General features: G+C 41.3%; 1 protein-coding gene across 1 annotated transcript in view; it reads left to right on the top strand.

Moving 5' to 3' along the window:
* Positions 1-16,724, top strand: part of TJP2 (tight junction protein 2) — a 123,809-nt gene extending 107,085 nt beyond the window's left edge. The window contains 12 exon segments of the mRNA XM_055311698.1: positions 215-307; positions 310-424; positions 1,139-1,326; positions 2,158-2,253; positions 2,846-2,925; positions 3,305-3,515; positions 8,759-8,859; positions 10,081-10,293; positions 11,481-11,591; positions 12,982-13,311; positions 14,436-14,521; positions 15,750-16,724. Coding sequence (XP_055167673.1) covers positions 215-307; positions 310-424; positions 1,139-1,326; positions 2,158-2,253; positions 2,846-2,925; positions 3,305-3,515; positions 8,759-8,859; positions 10,081-10,293; positions 11,481-11,591; positions 12,982-13,311; positions 14,436-14,521; positions 15,750-15,915 — 1,790 coding nt within the window. The 3' untranslated portion in view covers positions 15,916-16,724.
* Positions 16,725-27,312: the final 10,588 nt, after the last annotated feature.

The raw sequence follows: 27,312 nt of genomic DNA, 5'->3' as shown, positions 1-27,312 counted from the left end.
GACAATAAAATTAACCATCAGAGTGACTCATGAAGTTAGTTTTTTGTCCTTCTTCCTGTTTGAGTCCTGATTCCCATAGGGCCTGTCCACTGAGTTTACTAAATAAAAAGAAGTAAAAAGGGTGATCAGAGATAGGAGAAGCTGGTAACTCTTCAAGAAAAAAAAACCTCTAGCTAAGTAGAATGCAACATACAAGAATGCTTTTGTTTTTCAGTGTATAGAGACATCCTGGCTTGTGGCAGAGGGGACTCATTTTTTATAAGAAGCCACTTTGAATGTGAGAAGGAAACTCCACAGAGCCTGGCCTTCAGCAGGGGGAGGTCTTCCGAGTTGTAGATACACTGTATGATGGCAAGCTGGGCCACTGGCTGGCTGTGAGGATTGGAAATGAATTGGAGAAGGGCTTAATCCCCAACAAAAGCAGGTATCTGAGATCATACACTCTCCTACATCTCTCTTAAGCCTTCTCCCTACAAATCAATTACAGTCCCCTCCCTGCTCAAAGAGGAAGCCCCATATGATTTCATAATTTGTCTTTATGTCCTCTTCTATCACCTGCTTCTGGTTCATGAGGTATGGCCTGGGACTGTGAGATCACCTAATTTGCTGTATTTAGTTAGTATCATGTGATTCGTTGTTGCACCTGGCTGGTGTTTAAACAGTTTCCTCTGGAGTGTCTGCTGCCTTGCATAGCACACGAGCAGATACCAGAGTGGCTGGAGAATGTCAACACGATCCTCAGGAACAGGTTGCCCTTTTCCACTGTGTGGCCCTCATCCTTGAGAGAGGCTTATGCACCCCAGTTAACATGTTGGGTGGCTGACTGGAGAAAATAAGAAAGATAATTGTACTTTGGCAGGAATTTGGGTTATGTTTACTATACACCAGCCTACCAGGGTAGCCAAGTTCAGTGTGCTTGTTACTGAGCTATTTCTGGTAGGTTTTATGTGCACCGAGCCCTTCTCTGCTTTCACTGGGTAAAGAAAGTCCCCACATTTCCCACTCTGAAACCTCTTCACTGTCAAGCTGCATCTTCTCTAATCCAAGTTCATAAGCAACATTGATGGGTTTTGGTTCATTTTAACTTCATTTGTGTATTATCTAATAAGCTTTTACTACCCGTGGTTTCTTCTCTTAGAGCTGAACAAATGGCCAGTGTTCAGAATGCCCAGAGAGACAATGCCGGGGACAGAGCAGATTTCTGGAGAATGCGTGGCCAGAGATCTGGCATGAAGAAGAACTTAAGGAAAAGTCGGGAAGATCTAACAGCTGCTGTGTCAGTTAGCACCAAGTTCCCAGCTTACGAAAGGGTTTTGCTGCGAGAAGGTGAGGAAGCCAAGTGGGGCCAGGAAATGATCTGACTGGGCTCTGAGCCTGTTTTTCTTCATTTTCAGACTGTAACAAGCAGTTTCAAACTTACCATTTAAACCCAAGCCAGGCTATAGAGTTGCAATCATATTCAAACATGAAATAAGACTTCCAAAAAAGTGAGTTATGCAAACTCCTACATGGAAGTGTATTTCCACATTTCAGTTTTTTTTTTTTTTAAGATTTTTATTTATTTAGTCATGAGACACACACACAGAGAAGCAGAGACATAGGCAGAGGGAGAAGCAGGCTCCCCATGAGGAACCTGATGTGGGACTCGATCCAGGACACTGGAATCACAACCTGAGCCGAAGGCAGATGCTCAATCACTGAGCCACTCAGGAGTGCTTCAGTTATTTTTTTTAATACTACCATTCGCAAGTTTATATATGTTACTTCTAGCAAAGTTTATATTTGATCCTGGGGAGGGGAGTGAAGGCATATTCTTCAGAAAAGAGCACGTCTAAACTAGGGGAGAGAGAACAACATAATTTTTTTCATTTAATCATGTTATTACTAGCCTATAAAATACTTTTTTAAAAAAGATTTTATTTGACAGAGAGAGAATGAGAGCAAGCACAAGCAGGGGGAGTAGCAGGGAGAGGATGAAGCAAGGCTCCCTGTTGAGCAGGGAGCCCAATACGGGACTAGATCCCAGGACCCTGGGATCATGACCTGAGCTGAAGGCAGACACTTAACCAAATGAATCACCCAGGCGCTCCAAAATATTTTTGCTTATCTTAGTAGCTGATGAAATGTGTTTCCGTGGCCCTTCTTGTCTCATTTCAGCTGGTTTCAAGAGACCTGTGGTCTTATTTGGCCCTATAGCAGATATAGCCTTGGAAAAGTTGGCAAATGAGTTACCGGACCTGTTCCAAACTGCTAGTAAGTCTGCTGATGATTCTTTTCTCTCCCGTTATTATTTTGAAAAATATCTAATAACATACAAGAAAAATGAAAAAATAATGAATACCCACATACCTTTCATGTGTAGTTACTGTCACTGATCAAAAAGTTGGCCATATACATCCCCTGCCATAGACATAGACACACACTTGAAAAAAAAACTTCTTGTGAACCATTTGAAATTAAGTTTTTACCAATGAGAATCTCTTCACAAGGACATTCTTCTCCTATACTACATTGTCACAGCCAAGAAATTTAACACTAATAGGGTAATACTATTTAGTATATAGTCTATTTACGTCTTTCTAGATTCTCCTTTTTTCTTTTTTTTTCTTGACTTGATATCTTGCAGAGTCCAAGCCCTTTGTCTTCAGTTGTTGGACTACCTGCTCCCTCATGATTAGACTTCAGTTAAAGAGGTGTGATGGGTCCTTCTCATGGTCTCTCCTCAGGGCGGCTCCTGACATCAGATGTCTCACCGTTGCTGATGCTGGGATGAAGTCTTTGGTCCCAGTTTCTAAAAAAAATTAATAAGAAAAAATTAATTAGCCCTTTGTTTTTGCTTTTGCAGAAACGGAACCAAAAGATGCAGGATCCGAGAAATCCAGTGGGGTGGTCCGGTTAAATACTGTGAGGCAAATTATTGAACAGGTGAGGAAATTCATCCAAAGGCCATGTTGTCAGAAAGAATTGGGTCATAGTTTGCTACAATCCTTTTTGGAACAAAATCTGTATTTTAATAATCATTAAATGTTAATGATAAATAATGAATATAAATGTAAACTATTGCATTGTGTGGAAATCAGCCGATGTTCAGTCGCAGGGATGTACTGTTTTTTTCAGAGTTCTCAGCACTGTACCAAATAGCATGTTAATTCATTTTCTTAGCAGTGGGCATAATGTGGAGGAGAACATTTTCTGCTTTTTGATTTAAACTGATAAGTTTTATCCGATGCAGCCTTAAGACAAACTCTCTGTTGCTGTATGACTTTATATATACATTCATATAACTTTTGCCCATTTCTAACAGGATAAGCATGCACTATTGGATGTGACTCCTAAAGCTGTGGACCTGTTGAATTATACTCAGTGGTTCCCGATTGTGATTTTTTTCAACCCAGACTCTAGACAAGGTGTCAAAACCATGAGACAGAGGTTGAATCCAACATCCAACAAAAGTTCTCGGAAGTTGTATGATCAAGCCAACAAGCTTAAGAAAACGTGTGCACATCTTTTTACAGGTAAGTGAAATTTAAAATTGTCTTTGCTCCATAATGGGAAATAGAGAATGAAGAATGGAAGAATTAAGAAAATAATTTGAACAAAGAAGAGTGGTCTGGAATCCTATTCATGACTCCTTGAAGACAAATGAATCCTATCAGTATATTAGTTTCATGGTGTTTATATATTTAATTTTGGCCGAAAATGATCATAAAGATCCATGACATGCAAAAATTGGTCATTTTGATGGGTTCAAATTTTTGTGTGGGACTGCAAGCTAGTGATTGAGCCCAGTGCACCATCTAGCACCCACATCTCTATATAGATTGTATCATTGTGCCCTACTTACCATGCATATGTGCACCAACAGGGTGCTAGGAACTTGGTTTCATTATTTAAAAAGGTCCCCAAAATAGAAACTTGAACACTCTGTGTACTGGATGATATTAAGGATTTATTACTCCTTTTTAGGATAATAAATCATACTGTGATTATGTTTTAAAATAAAAAGTCTTTATCTTATAGGACTCTGTGCTAAATAAAATATTAATGGATAGACCTAATATACATTTATGGATGACCTAATATGCCTAGCATTTGCTTAAATAATCTTTGGTGAGGAGAGTGGGTGGAGGATATAGAGAAGACTAGCCAAGAGTTGACAGTTGTGGAAGCTGGGTAATATATGCAGACAAGGAAGTTCATGGTCTCTCTACTTTGTGTATGTTTTAAGTTTTACATAACAGTTTTAAGTTCCTGAAATGAAGACCCACATCTACTATTCCTTATAAAAGTAAAATAATGTAAGAATGTAGTGTGTTGAGTAACTGAATATATGCAGTACGTATATATGTCACTAGTTCTGTGAATGTGGTACAATTCAGGTTTAAAAGGGTTATATTAAATTTTTGGTCATGCAGTTTTGTGGGAGGGACTGTGTGGATAGAATATACTTGAGGGTAATGAGATCTCTTTCGAGTTCAGTGCTGCTCACCGTTACCTGTGTCATTTTTAGCATATCTGACCCTGGGAAAGGAGGGAGTTGATGAATATATCTATATCTCTACATCAGACTCTTGTTTTATTGTCACTGGCTTTTCTTGGTAAAGAGACACACTTTTTACCACTATGGTAAAATGCTGAAACTGACAGGTAATTTAGCCACATGTATAGGAAAGAGTGGTCTATAATAAACTGGGTTTTTATGAATGTAGAGTCTTTTTTTTAAAAAAAAATTTTTATTTATTTATGATAGTCACAGAGAGAGAGAGGGGGCAGAGACATAGGCAGAGGGAGAAGCAGGCTCCATGCACCGGGAGCCCGACGTGGGATTTGATCCTGGGTCTCCAGGATCGCGCCCTGGGCTAAAGGCAGGCACTAAACCGCTGCGCCACCCAGGGATCCCATGAATGTAGAGTCTTAAGAGCTTGTGCTTTTGATACATTCATATATATTTCCTCTGTTGTTTTTACTACTGCTACTACTTATGGTAATAATAATTCTTACTATTTTTATTATAGCAGTAGCTAATAGAGGTACAGCCTTTCATGTCTGCTTATTAGACCATAAGAAAGGTCAGCAACTTCTGCAAGGTCACACATCTAGTGTATGGCTGAGCTCAGGTGAAATGGACTATGTGTCCAGTATTCTATAGAACACAGATGTATTTTTTAATGCTGGAAAGGGTCATATAGTGTAATTCCTCCCTTTAATAGGTAAGTCAACCATTAAACCAAAACCTGCAAGATTGTGACTGATATTAAATCCCACCTCACACCCTCCCTCCACCTCTGGTTAAGTCCACTAAATGACTAGGGGCATGTCTCAGAGCTGAAGTTGGGGTTCATTTGAGGATAAGAGATACCAGGAAGGAAAATAAGTTTATGGCATTTTTTTGAATTAATAAGTAGGAATAATAGAACTTCTCTGATGAACACCGTATTTCAAAATCCAAATCCAGGGTAATGTTGTAGGTGGTCTCCCCAGGCTCAAAAATCCTTCTTTTCCCTTTATGCACAGTAAGGAGAAAGTCCTTTTTGCGGCAGATGAATATTTAATAATGACAATATTAAAATGACGCCCCTCGCAAACTCAAGGTACTCCTCAGTTAAGTGGAGATGACAAGGGAAGCTTTATTCTGAGATCTGCCCCAAAGCAAGTTAATTCTCAGTGTAAGTTAAAATGTTAAGCTACCTTTCCTTCTCAGTTTAAAAAATTTTATTATAGAATGCATTTATGTGTATTTGTCACAAAATTATTTTTCAAACAATGTTTGAATTACATTTTTTTTTTGAAATTCCTGAAGCACTCATTTCATGGTTTGAAGACCAATGAAATGGAACTGTACTGAGAGACCCAAGCAGGGCCACCATTTATAAATGTGAAATTGTGGGATTTTTAAAGTACCACAGGATATTCTAGCACTTCTATTAGCTTCTCCAGGTTTCAGTAATGTGAAATTTTTACAGTTCAGTCCTAGAATTTTCCAAGTACTCAACAAAGGCCACTGTTATTATTAGTGATATTACTTTATATCTATTTTACTATCTTTCAATATTACATGTAAAAAAAATAGTTCCATGTCATTATACAGTCTTTGAAAATGCTTGAGGGAAAAAGTGAAACTTGTACCAGCTGAAAGAACCCAAACTGTAGTAGCCAATTTTTGGTTTCCCACGGGAATGTAGAGACTGGTAACCAGCGGAATAAGATGGAGGTCTTTGGCTAGATACCTTGGTTGATGGTTGCTCATTTATAGGAGGGTCCCTGTCACATGAATAGGTTGAGATTTAATTTACATAACCTATAATTCACCCATTTAAAGTGTACAATTCAGTGAGTTTTAGTATATTCAGAACTGTACAGCCATCACCACAATCAATTTTAGGATGTTTTCATTATTCCAAAAAGAAACCCAGTATCTTTTAGCAGTCATTTCCAGTTTCTCCCCACCTGTCCAGCCTTACATGTCACCATCTGCTGTTGCAGTTGGCACTTCCCAACATCCTCCTTGGCTGGGGAGGGAGTAATGACCATACTTGTTCAACGGCTGGGAATGGATGGCCTCAAAGTTCCAGGATTTCCAGCTAAGACAGAGGTTAACTGCAGATTCTTTATATATTTCATTGTCTGGAGTTTCAGAGATGCATTAAGTCTATCTAAGGGGGATATAGGCCTAGTCCAGAGGTTGGGAGCAACAGGAATTAACTGATATATATATAGCGTATAATAATGCTCAAAGTCAAAGAATATGTAAAAACCTAATGAGCAAAACCCAGAAGTAAATCAAAGGTACCTGGTTGCAAGGGAAGGCAATATCACAGTTGTGCCACCCACTTCTTAAAAGGAGGTCAAGGGCATGAGTTGGATAGAGCAACTTAGTCTGTGTTACCTTTATAGGAAGCTTAAGAACTGAACTACTCTGATTTTTTTTTTCATATACTTGATTCAGTGTAAATTTAATCATCGGTCTTATGACTTTTTCATTTTATCAGGAGGCATGAACGAACATATTCTCTCTTTCATAAATGGCCCTTTTAACTTTAGGTCTTCCTCATGATACAAACTGTATTCATCTCAAATAACTCCAATATAAGGCTCAAAAAGCAGCTTTACAGTATACATTTTCTGCAAACCATTTATTTTTTGTTTCTAGGGTATACAATCTCATTTCCATATTTAAATACCATGGCATCATATTTTATCTAGGAGAACAATAATCTTTGCAAAGTACCATGATAAAGATACAAAAGTCCAAGGAATCAAGGTTAATTTTCCTTGAGTTGTCCAATGTATCAGTTTATTCTAATACTATAAATAATTGATAACCAAGGAAATTCTAAGCTCATTCAGGATTTTCCAAGGTCAGGGTTAGATGAAATGGAAGAATGACATAGATTACTAGGAAGAAAACTTGAAACACAGTTGCTTACAAATTGCTTAATGGTTCTTTTTTGGCCACACATACACACACACTTACATAATTACACACACTTCAGGATAGATAGACCAGGGGGCCTAACACCTCTTACCCACAAGCCCTGGTTTTCTTTTGGGTGCTACACATAATGCCATACCCTTTAATTAAAGGCTATGACATGGGGATCCCTGAGTGGCTCAGCAGTTTGGCACCTGCCTTCGGCTCAGGGTGTGATCCTAGAGTCCTGGGATCGGGTCCCACATCGGGCTCCCTGCATGGAGCCTGCTTCTCCCTCTGCCTGTGTCTCTGCCTGTGTGTGTGTGTCTCTCATGAATAAATAAAAAGTTTTTAAATAAGTAAATAAATAAAAAGCTATGACATAGTTAAAAAAAAATCCTAATTTACCTTCAGTCTGATAATTTTAAGCCCAACTGAGCAATTTGCTTGATCAGCTTTTCCCTGTTAGGTCCATAAATACATACTGTTGGAGGACAACTGCATATGTTTTATTTGGTTATTTTGTACTCATTTTTAGATGAGCTGTGTTGTACGGTGGGGGCATAGGTTCTAAAAGCAAACTGAGCTTGCATCTAGGTTTCTTCACTCTTCACTTGTTTCGTGTCAGGTCTTAGACCAGATAGTTACTCTTAACTACTGTCTCTCAATTTCTCTTCTGTAAAATGGCAATACCTACTATGAAAGGTTTGGATAAACAAGAAATGAGCTCACCTGTGTAAGGTATTCGGAAAAGTGCTTGATCGATCCATAGTACTGCTATCTAAGGTATATTGTTTGGAATAGAAAATTTATATTCCTTGAATATACATCTATAGAGATCGGTTAATCTCTATGTATATTCTAAAATACTTAAGTCCATCAAAGTTATATACAATTAAATGTTACCTTTACTATTTTTTGAGATATCCAACAGTAAATTTGTATATATTTTTATTTGTCACATACACGCCTATGTAACAATCTTTAAAATATAGTACTTTTATATTTGTTTTGGATATGTTTTCTTTGCTCCTAAACACATGGTTGTTAAAAACATATTTTTTAAAGGTGGCTTTTCTGAAAAGTAGACATTCTGAAAAGAACGTAATTCATTTTTAGCTTTATAACATTCATCGGTAATGTAAACTCCCAATAGCTAGATGGGTAAGGGTTTTAATTACATTCAACAAAAGGGATTTATTGTTCAAATATGTGCATACTTTTTCTTGCATTTGCCAAAGTATTAATTCAGATATGACAGAAATGAGGAAAATTATATGTGGAGTAGCATTTTTAATAAACATTGCTCTGGAAATTGATGCAAACCTTTTGTTTACATTTCTATAGCTACTATCAACCTAAATTCAGCCAATGATAGCTGGTTTGGCAGCTTGAAGGACACAATTCAGCATCAGCAAGGAGAAGCAGTTTGGGTCTCTGAAGGAAAGGTATGTGGCATAGATACTCTGCTATGAGGTGAGAGCCGTGTTCTGAATCTTTTCTCAGGAGGGTAGTGAATGTAGTCAAATTATGCCCATTTGAAGTGATTTCAACATATGTGCTAATCAAGTTGGAAATTTTATAAATTCTCTGAAAAATAAAATGAAGGGACTTTTCAAACAAAAGTAGAATGTGATGTATGTGATCCTACATTCACTTCCCTTTTACTTTTAACGTAGTAACTAGTGTTGTATTCCAAGCACACTAATCAGAGCTTACAAGATCTTGTGCTGAGCTCCACAGCTTACTAAGGATACAGGAAAGTCAGCATGGAGGGGAGAGGTGAGGATGAGAGTCATGGAGAATATGATTAAAAATGAATTTTTTTTTAAAAAGGAAAAGCTAGTAAGCAGAGTTGGAATCATTTGTTTAGAAGATTGGAGGAAAATGTGTCCTAGGAATTTGAATAGGTTGGTAAGAGAGTGCTTGGAAGCTTGTGTAGGCCTCTAAAATTGGCTAGCTTCTCATCCATGCAGGTAGTTTACCCACAGTTCTACTGAATGGAGGAAGCAAAGAGATCATACAAGTTCCTGTGGTTCTAAGGAGGCTTTGGTGCTAGTATTCTGTAGTCCATCTGAACTGAACTAGTTTGTGAGATGTCAGAGGATGATTTTGTTGTGAAAGTGACTCAATTACTAATTAGATTGTTGAGTCCTAGTCTTGCCCTTTGGAAACTGCATGTGTAATCAAGATGTCTAGCATCTTCTAAGTGCTTACAGCCTGCTGAGGTTCTGTAATAGCCTCTTTTGTGAGAATAGGTTGAACAGGACATTAGCTTCCTTCCTTGGGGATTTGAGAATTTTGTGGAAGAGTGGAGAGGTGTGCAGGCACCAGGCAGTGTGAATTTATTACAGGGGACAAGTATTAGCAGAAAAAGCTGAAAAGGAGCCCAAATTCTGGAAGAGAAGCACAATAATCTGAGGAAGCATGGCTCAGTAGTGGGATACAGGATGGTAGTAAGGATAGGGTGGAGGGTTCCGAATTTGAATCCCTGCACAAAAAATGAATGGTCGTCTCAAGCCAAGTGATTTCAGGAAAATAAAGATGACTTCCCTTTCTAGGGCATGTCAAAGTTTCAGTCACTTGGCTGTGCCCTTGGGAATTTTCTTGAGTCCCCACTCCCAGGAGCCAAGTCGACCCCACTGACCCTCCGAAACAAATTCCTCTAGATGGAAGGGATGGATGATGACCCTGAAGACCGCATGTCCTACTTAACTGCCATGGGCGCAGACTATCTGAGTTGCGACAGCCGCCTCATCAGTGACTTTGAAGACACCGACGGTGAAGGAGGTGCCTACACTGACAATGAGCTGGATGAGCCAGCTGAGGAGCCACTGGTGTCTTCCATCACCCGCTCCTCGGAGCCGGTGCAGCATGAGGAGGTGAGGCGAGGCAGACCACAGGCTGTGAGGCCATGAGCAGGAAAAGGACGTTCTGGTGTTTCACTTGAATTCTTCTGGACAACTGTTTATTCAGGGTGCTTTGGAAGGTATTCCTGAGTTGGAACAGATGACTTCTAGGGGGCTTATGATCCCAAGTCAATGCCTATATGATAGCATTTGTGGTCCATGGGAAAGCCAGACAGGAACTAAGTGCTGGGAGAGATTGAGTGATCAGCACTCATCACACTGATGATCTAGAGCATGATGGATACACTGAACAGCTTTATGTGCCAGCTGTCCAAATTACAAGTGGAACATTATTTTTAAATACAATTTTGTTGTATTTACTTGTAACCTTTGATTAGGTCTCTCTGTACTTTTAGGTATCCTTGCTTTTTCTTATCCTCCTCCCTTTAACCTTTCTAATCTTGCTGGAACTCCTGAGTGTTTCCCCATCAGTTTCCTTCTCTCTTGTACTTCAATTTTTTAATTGAGTTTATGATCAAATATACATCTGGTCATGTGTACTATGTATCCACTGGTGAATAACTTCTGTGATCCTAGAGATTGTGTCAACAGGCACTAAGTTAGGACCAATTATTAGTTGTACCTCAGAGAACATTGGAACAGTGTAAATGAGTTTGTCCATATATTTGAATAGTTGTTATTCTTGTGGACTTCTCTTTAGCAAGTCAGCTCATTTTGGTGAATGATTTTATTCTTTATGAAATAAAAGTACCAAAAAAAATAAATAAGGTGAAGGGAAGATAAAACCCACCAAGGCCAAAAAATTAGTATATACTAGTGGACAAGTTATAAAGAATAAATTAACTCCCTCATGTCTACAGGTGTAGATGAGCTAATGCTTAAAAATATTAATAGCTGTAAGTAACAAAAGAGATTTTAGACTTTGGGAGGATTTTGTGTGTGGGGAGGAATTATTTTAAAGGAAGAGACTATTAATTAACATGGACTGCAGCTAATTAAAAAAAGTATAAAGCATTAGCTAATGGGTATTTGCTGATACCTGCCTTTTTAGTAAAGAAGCACTGGGGTATCTCCATTTATACAAGTTATGAACCTCAACTTCTGAACTTTTTGCAACTTGGCAGAACTCCAGCAAAGCAGATGAGTGTTCTCTTCTCTTTGCTGGGATCTTCTTGTGAATGACCCTTTATGTTTTGTAGAGCATAAGGAAGCCCAGCCCAGAGCCACGAGCTCAGATGAGGAGGGCTGCTAGCAGAGATCAACTTAGGGACAGTAGTCCACCCCCCGCATTCAAGCCAGAGCCGCCCAAGGTACGTGGCTGGGAAGCCCATGATGGGGAGGAAGAGGAAGCAGACACCCAGTTTCCTGCATAGCCAGGAAGAGCACACACAATGACTGGTGTTGAATTTATGTTTTTGGCTCACTTCTTTGTTATTAAAACGCATCTTTTGGTTTGTTGGGTGAACCCTAAAATTAGGGAAGAGTGAAAAGAAGGAAAGGCAGTTTTAGGAAGAGCATATAGGTTTAGAACTGTTGGTATTTATTTATTCACTTATTCATTCATTTATTATTTTATTTTTCATTAAAATTTTTTTTGTAGCAAGAATAAAAGTTTGACAAATACTAAATGCCCAGAAACACTGATCTCAGAATCTGTTTTTCTTTTTCAGTTAGAGTTTTCTGCCCACAATCTGGTTTAGATATACCAGAAAATCCCTACTGATGATTGACTAAAGAAAACAATCACCACCACTATTTATGATCCCTCTCATTATGAGGACAGCTTAATTTATTTTTAATTTAAAAAAAAATTTTTTTTTATTTATTTATGATAGTCACAGAGAGAGAGAGGGGGGCAGAGACACAGGCAGAGGGAGAAGCAGGCTCCATGCACCGGGAGCCCGACGTGGGATTCGATCCCGGGTCTCCAGGACCGCACCCTGGGCCAAAGGCAGGCGCTAAACCGCTGCGCCACCCAGGGATCCCTTAATTTATTTTTAAATTATTACTCAGAACAGAATCAATATAAGAACACATGGTATATGTCATATGAACCAAATCTGTAAGTATAGGCTTTTCCTTATAACCTAGTAAGATTTCTCCGTTTAGCTCAATACCTTAGATAGGAAGAAAGCAATCACTGGTTGTTATGAACTGTCAGAAATAGGGACCTCATAAAATATATCACTGAAAATATACAACCAGGCCTAGGATCAAAGGATGAAGGAAAAGTGGCCATTGGCATTATATGCTGCCCTTCCTGCTCTAGTCTCATTCATGGCTGGACAGAGGCCTTCCCTCTGAGCTAGGGCATGCACCCTTGGTATGTGAACTCAGGATCCCACTCTTTGATCTTGAACACCCCCGACTTGTTCTGAGGTCTTTTTCCAAGGTATTAATCTTAATATCCTCTAGTACAAAAGTAGGTCTGAACTACCTCTAAACTTGTAGGCCCCCAACCCTTCCCCAACACCCTCTTGGTTTCATAGAGTTCTTAATACTTCTTTGTAGGAAGCAGGGTACGGCTCAGGATGCCCAACCAGTGGCTGTTTGTCCTGTAGTATTTGATTCCTTGTCAGAATGGTATTTGTTGACCACTTCTGGAAACTGATCAGGAAATGGGAGTGTATTAAATCACTAATACAGATTTGAAAATAAACTGAAAGCACAAGGTAAATATATGTTCATTGTTCTCTGCAGGCCAAAACTCAGAACAGAGAAGAATCCTTTGACATCTCCAGATCCCATGACTATAAGTCAAACCCCTCAGCAGTTGCTGGTAATGAAGTTTCTGGGGCATCTATCAGAGGCTGTCCTCCTCCTGTTGCAGCAAAACCTTCCTTTGGAAGGTCTATACTGAAGCCCTCCACTCCTGTCCCTTCCCCAGAGAGTGAGGAGGTGGGAGAGGGCAGTGAAGAGCAAGAAGGCGCTCCCAAGTCTGTCCTGGGCAAAGTTAAAATATTTGAGAAGATGGATCACAAGGCAAGATTACAGAGAATGCAGGAGCTTCAAGAAGCACAGAATGCAAGGGTAATTATTTTTAAACCACTAGATTACCCTAGCATGTCAACAGTAAAAATGTTAAGTTTCATTTAATATAATGATTTGCAGTCTTTTTTTCATACAGACCTGAAAAGGATGTTCACATGCAATGATACCACAGGCACATGCTATGTGTATGTCATTTCCAGATTATCAGCTATCACTGTGTCCCTTTTTCTTATAATCAGGAAAGCCTGACAAATATAGGTGAATAAGATTTTGCTTTTCATACTTAGAACTTTATATCAGGTTCTGGAATGGGGAAGTATGACAAGAGAATCAGTGCCTCTCAGAAGTTATTTTTCATTAAAACATCCGTTGTATTCGTTTGGTAACTGAATTTAAATTTGCTCCCAGATTTGCCATAGAAAACAAGCAAAAGAAAAAAGAAAAAAAAAAAAAGAAAACAAGCAAACCTTGTATGCTACAATGAAAGGCCCATAGATTGTAGTTTTTGATACAGTTTGAATTTTTGTGCCATATGCACATCTAACCTTTTAACAGTCAAGAATTTAAATGAAGGCTCATTGATCATATCCTGTCCAGTGAATATGGGAGTTTTCCTCATTTAAGTCTGTCACAATAGCAGCAGTGCTTCTGAGCATTTTTCTTTTTCGGTTTTGTTTGTTTTGGCAGTAAAATATACATTTACCATTTTAACAGTTTTTCCCCATTTTAACTATTTCTTAAGTGGTTAGTGGCATTAAGTACATTCACAGTGTTCTGCAGTAGTCATCACTACCATCCATCCTGAGACTTTGTCATATCTCCTCACTGAAGCTCTATCCTCCCTCCCCCAGCCCTGGTAATCACCGTACTTTCTGTCTCTGTGAACTGGATTACTTAGGAACCCCATTTAAATGGAATCATACAGTATTTGTCCTTAGTGTAGCATATGGCAGAATTTCATTGCTTTTAAACATTTTACCTATTTTGACATGAAATACTAGGTAATCATACACAACCATGAAAACTAGAGAGTTGCTTCTATTTTCCTCCTCTACTTAAAATAGTTTGGATTGGAAAATGGGACCAGCAAGAAACCAGCAAGCCACACAGCAATCATTCATTCTTTCCCTTTTGTTCCTCTTTGTTTCCCTTAATTACCACAGATTGAAATTGCTCAGAAGCATCCTGACATCTATGCAGTTCCAATCAAAACACACAAGCCAGACCCTGGCCTGTCCCAGCACACAAGGTAAGGGCTGCTCAGCAGTATTAGGTCTAAAAAGAGGGCTTGTCTAGGACTCCTAAGAAAAAAAATGTCTTCACCTACGTATCAATGTAACAAGAAGAACCCTACCCCCCCCCCCCGGCCCAGGATTTACCTTACCAAGTTAAAAAAAAAAAAAATTTTTTTTTTTTTTTTTAGTTTTTTTATTTTATTTTAGAGAGAGAACAAAAGCAGGAGGGGCAGAGAGAATCTCAGGCGGACTCCACGCTGAGTGCTGCGCCCAGCACAGGGCTCAATCCCATGACCCTAAAATCATGACCTAAGCTGAAACCAAGAGTCGGACGCTTAACCAGCTGCACCACCTAAGAACCCCCTTATTCAAATTTAATCATAAAGATTATAGAGTCAAAATTTCATGGTAATTTTGCTTGTGTGCTAAAACCAAGAGCTTAATCACTGACATTTCAAATTAGACCCCTTTAACACACTGAAGCACAGATACATTAAACTGTTTTGGGAGGGCACATGAGCAGAATTCCCAGGGCTTAGACACTAACTGTTTTGTCACTAATATATTCTAGCTCTTAGCCAAGCTCCTTAATTCCTTTGCATCACATAGCAAAGTCAGGCCACTTGTGCTGAACTGTGGTCTGAAGGGAAGGTGATGATCAATGGGCCAGTGTTGGTAAGATGCTTCATATTTAAAATGCCATATAAGCATTAGGAATTATGGCAGTGTCTTCCTGTTGAGGTTTTTATACTGGATTGTTTCCTGCTTCCGAGAACAGAAAAAGAAAGTCACAGTTTCTTTTGGCTGTACTGACTGGAAGCTAGAGTCTAGTTTTACAGCAATAGAACACGAAAGGCAAATTTCTTCTTTAACAGTTGAGCAGTGGTACAGCCAACCAGGTGGTCCCTAGTTGACTGAAATTAGAAGAGAAGTTACTCTGCTGGGTGAGCTTATAGCTAAAGACTCAGGGATGGGGAAGGCACCTTCGGTCCAGCAGGGGAATTCTTAGGTCAGGGAACACAGGGCTGACTTCCTCACTCACTGCCCACATGACAATGGCCTTAACCTGATAATCCCCACAGTGAAACTGGAGCGGGGCCCAAGGTAGCCCTGCCCTGCCAGCAGAGTGTGGCGTGTGTCTCTGAGGTCTGCGATTTGTTTGGGGCATGTGGCCGCCCTTCCGCGGGCAGTCAGAAGCCCTGGATGAGCTTTGGGAGGCATTTAACACTCTCACTTCGTTAGTTCCAGGCCACCCGAGCCCCAGAAAGGCCCTTCCAGGCTCTACCAGGATCCCAGAGGAAGTTATGGCAGTGATGCTGAAGAGGAAGAATACCGCCAGCAGCTGTCCGAACACTCGAAGCGTGGCTATTACAGCCAGCCTTCCCGGTACCGGGATACGGAATTATAGATGCCTGTGAGTCTGCGCGTCTGTCTCCCCACTGCCACCACCTCGGAGCAGCGCTCCCACTGAGCATGCAATGGTTCTTTCTAGGGAAAGTGCACTGCGGAGATGTGGGACCTGAACTCCCATTTCCTCAAGGGGAGTCCCGGGGGCAGCCAATGCAAATAAAAACTGAGGGCTCTGTTTGTGGAACTGGGTCTTGAGAGTTGATGGCTTTTTGCTCAGAATCAAGAGAAACACTACAGTCTGATACTGTTACCTGCTTCAGTGAACCAAAATTTGTATTAATTCTGTTTGCGTATTTTTAACATGTATATTAAAAAGTGATAACTATTTTCCCTCATTAATATCTGCCTTTGAGGACTGTTTCAATGAGAGATGGAATGTGAAAAAGGAATTAAAATGCTGTTGGACTACAACTAAATTCAAAGAAATATTTTATTACAACTCTAAGTGCCTTTGATGAGAAGTGTCTTAAATATTCATCCTTTGAAGCTTTATGCAAAGCCATAATGGACTAAGACTATTTTGACTAAAGTTTTATACCAGCTTAATAACTATGGTTTTCTCTGCACCGTGTCATCTTTTCAAGGCATTTGTCTTTGTAATATTTTCAATAAACTCTGTATATATAGTAGCTACATGTGGTAGTTCAGCTACCAGTGCTAAATAGCTTGACGACCAAGAAATTGGTATAGAAATTTTTGTTTAAACCATGTGTTCCAGAAAAGCAGATACTTGGAAAAACTGTATTTCCAAAAGCGTGTGTATTGACAAGTTTTATAATTTAATAAAAAGGATATTGAAATCAATAATTTGCTTACACTACACTAATTCCTATTCCTAAATGCAACTTTTATTTCAATTAGTGATCATGAAATGAGAACATACTCCTTGCTGAACATGAAAATGGAGACCCATGTGGAAAACTTACCAATCATCTCATCCTTCAGATACTTTTAGTGCATTTCCTTGGAATACATATTTGTGGATGTCTGTGTTATAATTAGGGGTGTACTGTATTTGCAGTTCTGTTTTCTATTTCTTCTTTTTTTTTTTTTTAAGGATTTTATTCATTACAGAGAGGGCAAGCATGGCTGGGAGGTGGGGAGTGGGACAAGCAGACTTCTAGCTGAGCATAGAGCCCCACGTGGGCTGATCCCACACCCTGAGATAACAACCTGAGCCAGAATCAATAGTCAGACAGGTGCTCAAACGAGTCACAAAGGTGCCCATTTTCTACTTTAAAAAAATATATATTTTTTATTTATTCATTTGAAAAAAAGAGGGAGAACAGGGGGAGGGGCAGAGGGAAAGGGAGAAGCAGACTCCCTGCTGAGCAGAGGGCATGATGTAGGGCTCAATCCCAGGACCCCGATATCATGACCTGAGCCAAAGGCAGATGCCCAACCAACCGAGGTACCCAGGTACCACTACTTTTTCTATTATGAACATTTCCCACAGGGAGTAAAACTCACGTATGCATCATTGCTAGGAACTGCAGAATAGTATATCCTATGACTTCATAATTAGACAATTCTGCTATCTCAGGTCACTTGGATTGTTTCCAGTTTTTTACCTCTTTTACAGGAAATGCACCTTCACGTATAATCCATTTCCGTACATCAAAGATCAACATTTTAATCCTTATCTACAGGTTGTTTCTCAGAAGTGGAATTACTGAGCAAAACCATAAAGGAACATAAGGCTCTTAATGTTTACTGCCAAATTGCTTCCTAGAAAAGTTGCATCAATTTATACTCCCCCATTCACTCTTTAAAGGCTGAAATATGTTTAGAAGTTAAACAAGACAGCCTAGAAATTTAGGCTTGTATGAATCAAAAATAGACTGAATTTAGGAAAGGAGAAGAGTCTTGGTTCCCGTAAGAGTCTTTTATAATCTGAATTGCCACAAAGGTGTTTAGCTTTAAGCTGGGTTAGGAATCGGCTTACTCAAAACAGAGCTGTATTAGAAATATATCTTTGATTGTGTGTCTATCACCCTGGGTGCTGGAATTCATAAGCCACTTAAAGCAGTGACATGAATTTCTGACCGTTTGTGAAGACATGGACTCAAATCTGTGTGTTTGGTAAATAAAAGTCACCTTTTGTGGATGGAGAAAGATACACTGGTTGTATATGATGATTTAGTTTGCTTGTGTCCCTTAACTATCCGAATGAGCCTTTCTGCAAAGCTAGGGAGGAGAAAGGAGGCTTTGCATCAGGATCTGGGCTGTCCTGGCGCTCTGCCCTTTTTTTGTGGTACATTAAGTGGTGCAGCCCAGCAGGACCTCTGTTCCCCTCTGTGCATTCCTCCAGTATGCCCGATGGACCACTAGTGCCTGCCCCACTCATTTTTCATTAATAGTCTTTGTTCTGGGAAGGATTTAAGGCTACCTGCAACATATGTGGGTTATAATTAAGAAAAAAAAAAGGGGGAGGGGTGCTAGGCAAATAAGGAAAGAAGGAAGAAGAATACCAGAAGAGGAAAGGCACAGCCAGGAGGGAGGGTAGTGTTCACAATACACATTGTCTGGGCTCCTCTGCTTTCCAGAGGCCAGAATAGGGCCCAAGATGACTGGTACCTGATTTGATTCAAAATGTCTGTAGGGCGTTAGGGAAATTGTTCTGGAATTCTCTACTTCCCTCTTTTTTACACTGTGTCACGCTGCCGTAGCCACTTGCCTGCAAGGGTGACTTTGAAGATCTGTTTCTTTCAGGCGACCAAGTGCGCCTGAGCAGGGAGCCCAGATGCAGAGCCCAGATGCAGGACTCTGGGATCAGGACCTGAGCGGAAAGCAGACGCTTAACCCACTGAGCCACCCAGGTGCCCCTCTTTTTTTCTTTCTTTTTTCTCTTTTTAAAGATTTTTAAGTATTCGCTATACCCACGGTGCGGCTTGAACTCACGACCCCAGATCAAGAGGCACACGCTCCGCCAACTGAGCCAGCCAGGCCCCTCCCGCCAGAGGGGCTTCTTCTCTTCTTCTTTCAAGGTGGATCCTGCAGCGCAAGGCAAACCTCAACACAAAGACGTAGCACAGGACACGGTACTTACCGAACGCGGCGCCCTCCGCACGCGCGCGGCCTCCCGCCTCCCCCACACGGTGCTGCTTCCCGGGCAGCGTGCTCAGGCTCTGCCAGTCACCGCAGCGCGCCCCACCGCCCCACCCTTCCCCGAGCTTCCTCCCTGGTTCTGCTTCAGGAACAGCCGGGACGGAGCGGGGAGGGGGCTTCGGGGGAAGCCTTCATTCGGGTAGCAGCGCCAGCACCAAGCGCGGAGCGAGTACAAGGTAACTCCGCACTGGTGGCCGGAGCAAGAGACGCCGTCAAATGGTGTCACACACGTGCCTCCTGGTCCTCCCGCTCAGGCGGCGGGGACGCTGGGCCACCTGCCCCGCAACGGGCCTCGGTTGTTTGAGGGCCGGCCGCTACGTGCGTGTGCGTGTGCGCGTGACGTGTGCGCGTGCGTGCGTGCGTGCTTGCGTGCGTGGCACGTCATCACCCTCGTTTCCCAAGCAGAGGCACGCGTGCAGGGAGAGGCTGGCTGCTGAAAAAAGGCCGGAGCGCCCCGCAGAGCGAGGCGCCGGGGCCCAGGAAACCCGACAGCGTGTCAGGATGATGAATGGGCTGTAAGTCTACCGAGGCCTCTGGGCCCAGAGAGGTTTTTTGTAGAGTGTTTTAGGATGGGCTGGGGGAGGGGATCCCTGGGTGGCTCAGCGGCGCCTTCAGCCCAGGGCGTGGTCCTGGCGTCGCGGGATCGAGTCCCGCCTCGGGCTCCCTGCATGAGCCTGCTTCTCCCTCTGCCTCTGCCTCTGCCTGTCTCTCATGAATAAATAAGTAAAATCTTAAAAAAAAAAAAAAAAAAAAAAAGATGGGCTCGGGGAGACATTTAGAAGGGTTCTCTTGAGAAACAGAACCAACAGGAGAGATCGATCTATTTTCGGCCCTAACTTCCCTCCCTTTTTTCGTTCTTAGAATTGGCTCATAGGATGAGTACCTCCAAAATCTGCAGAGTAGGCGCAGGTAGGTAGAGATCTGCAAAGGCAGCCCTTAGAGCTTCTATAAGCTCAGGTTCTAACCAAAGCACTTTTACATCAACCCCCAGTTTTGTCGGTTATTAGCAGGCACCTTCGGGCAGGTTACTCAGCTGTTTAGGCCTCCTTCTCAGGTACAAAATAAGGAAGGACAGGGGACACCTGTGTGGCTCAGTGGTTGAGCGTCTGCCTTTGGCTCAGGGCGTGATCCTGGGGTCTCGGGATCGAGTCCCGCATCGGCCTCCCTGCAGGGAGCCTGCTTCTCCCTCTGCCTGTGTCTCTGCCTCTCTCTGTCTCTCGTGAATAAAGAAGCAAAATCTAAAAAAAATAAGGACAGAAAACTACAGCACTGTGTCATAGTTTCTTTTTTAAATTCATATGAATCTCAGAGACACACAGAGAGAGAGGCAGAGACACAGGCAGAGGGAGAAGCAGGCTCTACGCAGGGAGCCCGACGTGGGGACTCGATCCCGGGTCGATAAGGATCACGCCCTGGGCTGAAGGCGGCGCTGAACAGGCGAGCCACTGGGGCTGCCCACTGTATCATAGTTTTAAGTGCCACTGTGTGGGACTGAAGATGGTGTACATAAAATATTTGCAGTAGTAGTTGGCACACAATAAATGCGCAATGAAAGTTAGCAAGCTAGTAGTAGTATCCCTGTCAGTGGTTTCACCGTACCAACTTAGAAATATGAGTGCTGCCTTTGAGTTTCTTATTCTTCCTCCAAAAAATGACCTACTTTATTCAACTTAAGAACTATGTTTAATTTGTCCCCCGTCGCTTTTCCCACAGCCACTACCCCAGTTCAGATGGTTGTAAACTTTCTAATCCTCCAACCTGCTAAATAGAATCATCTTTCTTTCTTTTTTTTAAAGATTTTATTTATTTATTCATGAAAAACACAGGAGAGAGAGAGAGGCAGAGACACAGGCAGAGGGAGAAGCAGGCTCCCTGCAGGGAGCCTGACGTGGGACTCGATTCTGGGTCTCCAGGATCACACCCTGGGCTGAAGGCGGCGCTAAACCACTGAGCCACCCAGGCTGCCCTAGAATCATCTTTCTAAAATAGAACTGAGAATGTCCCCTACTGCTTAAAAAAAGTGATGACTTCCCCCTTGCCTACGTTTAATTCTTATTTTTTATTGAGATATAATTGACATGTGATGTTGTGTAAGTTTAAGGTATGCAATGTGTTGATTTGTTATAATGCGTTGATTTGATACATTTATGTAGTGCATTATGATTAACTTTAAAATCATTCATTCATTCATTCATTCATTCATGAGAGACAGAGAGAGGCAGACATAGGCAGAGGGAGAAGCAGAGTTCAATGTGGGACTCAATCCTAGGACCCAGGATCACGCCCTGAGCCAAAGGCAGATGCTCAACCACTGAGTCACCTAGGCATCCCTATGATTACCGCCTTAGTATTAGCTAACACCTTTATTATGTTATATAATTACTGGGTTTTTTTCTGGGGAGAATAAGTAAGACCTAGTGTCTTAGAATAAAGTTAAATTCTTCATCATAGCATTCAAGATTTTCTATTGTCTGTTGCTGTGTAGACTGCATCATTGGTTCTAATTCTTCATGCCCTCTCTTTATATGTGTCCTTTGCCAGATGACTTTATGGTTCCCTCCACAAAAGGGTTGGAATGTAGTTCCCCACCCTTTGGCTTCGGATTGACCATGTGTTTTTCTCTCTTGCACCTCTGAGGAAACTCCTCAGACTAGCCGCTGTTTTCTGAGCAGGGTGAGAGAGAGGTGGAGCAGAAACATTCTACAGGCTATGCCCAGCCTGTATCGGCTGATGTGTAAGAAATGATAAACAAGTGTTTTTTAAAACCACCAAGTTTTGGGGTAGTTTTTGTGCAATAGTAGACTCCAAATCCTTTTTCAGGTAACTTTCTCCTGCCAAAAGCCCATGTATGTTGCAATGTCATAGGAGGACTTGTTCCCAACTGTGATTTGTAAGAAATATATAGCTGGTCATTCAGATAACCAAAATAGATTTCTCGTGTTGGTCTTTGCTCACAGCTCCCCAAACCCTTGGAGCTTCCTAAGTGCTAGGAGTGATAAAGGCTGGGGGTGCCTGGGTGGCTTGGTTGGTTGGGCATCTGCCTTTAGCTCAGGTCATGATCTAGGGTACCTGGGTTTGAGTCCTGGGTGGGGCCTCCCTGCTGAGCAGGAAACCTGCTTCTCCCTCTCTCTCTGCCTGCTGCTCTGCCTACTTGTGCGCTCTGTCTCTCAAATAAAAAAACAAAACAAACAAACAAACAAAAAATATATATATATATATTTTTAAAGAGTGGTAAAGGCGTCTTTTGTTATATTAAGGAGGGTGACTTCTGGTCTTCACTCATGGTTGGGCGCCGGTTGCCAAGAGAACCAACCATGTGATTAGAGCATTGGAATCTTTAGTGCTCACCCCCAGAAGTTGAACCAGCCAATGAACATTGACTTCGTCAATCATGGCTGTGCATTGGATCCTCCACAAAAATCCAAGAGGGCTGGGTTCAGAGAGCTTCCTGATTGGTGAAAGCGTGGAGATGCTGGGAGAGTGGCACCCAAGAGAGAGCACGAAAGCTCCACAAACTTGCCCCATACCTTCCCCTATATATCTGGCTGTTGATTTGTATCCTTTGTTGTATCCTTTAATTAACTGGTAACTTTAAGTTAAAGGTTCCCTGAGTTCTGTGAGCTATTCCAGCACATTAAAGGAACCTAAGGAGGGTATAGTTGGAACTTCCAACTGTAGATCAGAAGCACAAGTAATAGCCTGAAGCTTACGACTGGCATCTGAAGTGAGTGGAGGGCAGTCTTGCAGGGCAGAGCTCTTTTTTTTTTTTAAGATTTATTTATTTATTTATGATAGAGAGAGAGAGAGAAAGAGAGGCAGAGACACAGGAGGAGGGAGAAGCAGGCTCCATGCCGGGAGCCCAACGCGGGACTCGATCCCTGGACCCCAGGACCGCGCCCTGGGCCAAAGGCAGGCGCTAAACCGCTGAGCCACCCAGGGATCCCCAGGGCAGAGCTCTTAACCTGTAGAATCTGATGCTGTCTCTGGGTGGACAGTGTCAGAACTGAGGTGAATTCTCTGACACCCAGGTGGTAGTTGAGAATTGCTTGGTGTTGTGTGTGTGGAACATCCCCCAAACACCACCTCACACACATTGAAATTGGGTCAGAGAACCATAAAAACGTTGATGTCAGTTGACCAGTTCTCCTTCAGCTGAGAATACCTTCTCCTTTTCTTTACCATCTTTCAAAATCATCCTTCTAGGTCCAGCTAATATGTCACATTTTCTATCACTCCTTCTCTGATATCTCCAATCAAATTTAACACTAATTCCTTCAGTAATCTCCATAGCCCTTTACCCGTATTCTCTGATATTCTAGTTATGAAAGTACCCTCATTCTAAGCTTCCTCAAAGGGAGTATATGTGTGACTTACTCATCTCTTTAGTGCCCTGCATATGTTCCAGAAATGTTTGTTGGAAAAATGGAATGAATGAATGAATGAATGAGAAATAAAATGAAATGTAATGTCTGTCTTCCACAAAAACATATCAGTGGCCTAACGATTTGCTGACATTGGGCCCAGTTTAAACTTCCACTCTGATTGCACTGATATAAACTGGAGAACATTAGTAAAACAGGTCAAGAAAAACTGCTAAGAATTTACTTCGGCTAGGAAAAGACAAACTAAATTAAAGTATGATTTTCAAAAGGATGAAATTATGATTCTCATGCAAATATATAAAATGAGCACATGTCAAAGATTTTATTCAGTGCATTACTTAATGAAAGAACCAGTAAGGTGTTCATACTGGTTTAAAGAGCATCTGAGGAGCTAGATATATATAAGCAATTAATTAAGGAATATTATAATAAGAATTCTGAGTTACATACAAAACTGGTTAATATTTTATAGAATAGTAAATGATTACTTTTGTAGATATCTTCTTCACCAGACAGAAATTTTTCACACCTCTACCAGACAAAGATTTACACATTAACATGTAATTTCACCAAGTCTGGGAACTTTGATAAATGGTTTTAGCAGGAATTAGTCACTATGTGAATTATGTTCAATAGTCACACCAATTATTTTGTAGATCATTAAAAAGATTAATTCCTTAAATTTGGATTATAGCAGGAACTTTGGCAAGCTAAGTCAATTAAAAATATTTATTGAGTATGTCTGTGTGCAGATAAACAAAGACACTATGTACTGAATATGATCCATTCTCTGACTTTCAGAAATTTACACTGTAAATTATTTGTGTAGGAATTTCCTGAATGGATAGCCAGGTTTGTTCTTTGCAATAGCCCTGCATAGTGAGATTGGCAGATGTGGTTCTGACAATTTTACAAGTAATCTATAACTTAGTTATTTAACTTGATCAGAGTCCCTCAGCTATTAAATCACACATACAGTTTGGATTCAAAACAAAGTTTTCTGTTTCTCAATCCAGGCTTCCTGTTTCTCCAACTAGAGGCCCCTTTCACAGAATGCCTTGAAATAGTCTGTGTATCATGTTAATGTGATTTTCAATTTACAACTTTTAAAAAATATTTATTCATTTATTTGAGAGGGAGAGAGAGAGAGAGACAGAGAGAAAGTGAGCCGGAGGGAGAGAGAATCTGAAGCAGACTCCACGCTGAATGCAGAGCCTGATGTGGGGCTCAATCCCATGACCTCAAGATTCTGACCTGAGCCAAAACCTAGAGTCAAATGCTTAACCAACCAAGCCACCCAGGCACCCTTCAATGTACAATTAAAAAAGAAAAAAAAAAAACAAAAACAGTTTAGAGCTGGGCCTGCAAATTGCCAGATCCTCAGAATTTAGTGCACAAACTTGTTTGGCCTACACAGGGCGATGACATTTTCTTAAATTTAAACCTCAGCTGGGATGCCTGTATGGCTCATTCAGTTAGGTGTGTGCTTTGGGCTCAGGTCGTGATCCTAGGGTCCTGAAATCCAGCCCCATATTGGGCTCCTTGCTTAGTGGGGAGTCTGCTTCTCCCTCTCCCTCTGCCCCTTTCCTCCTGCTCTTATGCTCTCTCTAACACTTTCTCAAATAAATAAATAAAATCTTAAAAAAATAAATACCAGAGTTTACACACAAGTCCAGATTTGGGGCTTTTTGTAAAAATGGTAGGCTTGGCAGCTCTGGGTTCACTTTTTAAAATTTTTTTAAAGATTTATTTATTCATGGGCTCCCTGGGTGGCGCATCGGTTTAGTGCCTGCCTTTGGCCAGGAGCCTGCTTCTCCCTCTGCCTATGTCTCTGCCTCTCTCTGTGTGTCTCTCATGAATAAATAAATAAAATCTTTAAAAAAAAAAAACAAAAAAAAAATCAGCTTGAAGTTCTGCTGAATAAGGAACAAATGGGATTCCTGAGCCATGGCAACTACCTTTGTTAGCAAGGTCACTGCAGTGTTTGTATTTGTGAATGTGGCCTGGGGAAATACAGTCTGAAAATTCCACTAAAGAAATACAAGGTTGGCTAGTACATTACAGAAGATAGATAATAGTTCTAGGCCAGCTACTGGATTTATCCCTGTGCCTGTATTCTTCAGGCTTAAATTAACTAACATTTCTTTCTTCTTCTTCTTCTTTTTTTTTTTTAAGATTTATTTATTTATTTATTCATTCATTCATTTATTTATTTATTTATGATAGACCTAGAGAGAGAGAGAGAGGCAGAGACACAGGAGGAGGGAGAAGCAGGCTCCATGCCAGGAGCCCGACGCGGGACTCAATCCCAGGACTCCAGTATCATGCCCTGGGACAAAGGCAGGCACTGAACCACTGAGCCACCCAGGGATCCCCACTAACATTTCATCATTAGTCAATACTCATCCATCAGTAGATATGCATGTAACAGAGAGGAAAGGAAGCCAATTCTACAGTCTTCAGCTTTTGGACTAACTGGGCTGAATGAGGTTTCCATGGAAGGATCGTAGTGCTCATTCTGTGGGATGGGAAGGGAAGGCCATGCCTTCTCCCTCTCAATCGCTTTTTTTGTTTTTTTTGTTTTTTGTTTTTTTCAATCGCTTTTTTATTTGCTGCATAGACAATTGTGCTCAAAGAAGAGAAGGGTGCTGGGAGAAGGAGCTGGAGGGCCTGGGGTATAGCCAGTCACTCCCATCCTCAGCTGAGGGACTGGTCCTGTGACCCAGGGTGAGCGGGTAAGGCTCAGTCTCCTCATCTACAAAAATGGCATAGCAATAGTTCTGCTCACGAAGTGTGATTGTGAGAAACGGGGAATTGACATAAGTGACTGGCCCACAGTAGACAAGTATGAGCCAAACCTACCACCAGTATAGGTTGGCATTCTTTCCTCTTTGACAAAACTTAGAGGTGAACAGTTCCTCTGAGGCCAGTGAATTAACAAAGCACAGTGACTGAGAATGCTGGCCCAGGAGCAGACTACTTGTGTTAGCATGCCTCTCTGAAAACTACTGCTTAGAGAGCCTGAGCTAATTGTATAACCTCCATGTTACAGCCTCAGTTTCCTCATCTCTAAACTAAGTGTAAAAATTGCACCTATCTCAAACAGTTGGTGGTGAGGATTATATGCCACAATACAGGTGACTCCTTAACACAGGAGTTGGCACATAGTAGGTACTCAATAAATGTAAGCTTTTAAAAAAAAAAAAACCTAAAAAAATAACAAAAATTTAACACTAATTAAAAAAACTAGGACAAAAGTTCATCTTCAAAAAAAATCTCATGGACGGGGATCCCTGGGTGGCAGAGTGGTTTGGCACCTGCCTTTGGCCCGGGGAGTGGTCCTAAGGTCCCAGGATCGAGTCCCAAGTCAGGCTCCCTGCATGGGGCCTGCTTCTCCCTCTGCCTGTGTCTCTGCCTATCTGTCTTTCTCTGTGTCTCTCATAAATAAATAAATAAAATTAAAATAAATAAATTAATAAAATCACATGGAAAATTAAGGACACTTCCAATTCAAAGTTCTAAACACAAAATCCAGGTATGTCATGTCATGGACTTGCTTATATAAAGTATGTATGTATGTATTTATTCATGAGAAACACAGAGAGAGAGAGGCAGAGACATAGGCAAAGGGAGAAACAGGCTCCTGTGGGGAACCCGGTGTGGGACTTGATCCTAGGACCCCAGGATCATGACCTGAGCCAAAGGCAGATGCTCAACCACTGAGTCACCCAGGTATCCCATGGACTTGCTTCCTTAATTGAAGATGAACTTGGCAGCCAATAGAAAGGATCCACATTCTGGCTATAGAATAGCTGTCCCCATGAAGAAGTCAGTAACTTTGTCTTTGATTTTTTCCACCTTGACTCATTCCCAAGAGTTCAGGATTTGGGTTTCTAAAGTCTTCT

The sequence above is a fragment of the Nyctereutes procyonoides genome, unplaced genomic scaffold (assembly GCF_905146905.1).
Source record: "Nyctereutes procyonoides isolate TBG_1078 unplaced genomic scaffold, NYPRO_anot_genome, whole genome shotgun sequence".
NCBI lineage: Eukaryota > Metazoa > Chordata > Mammalia > Carnivora > Canidae > Nyctereutes > Nyctereutes procyonoides.
This window is presented reverse-complemented; position numbering and strand designations above follow the sequence as displayed.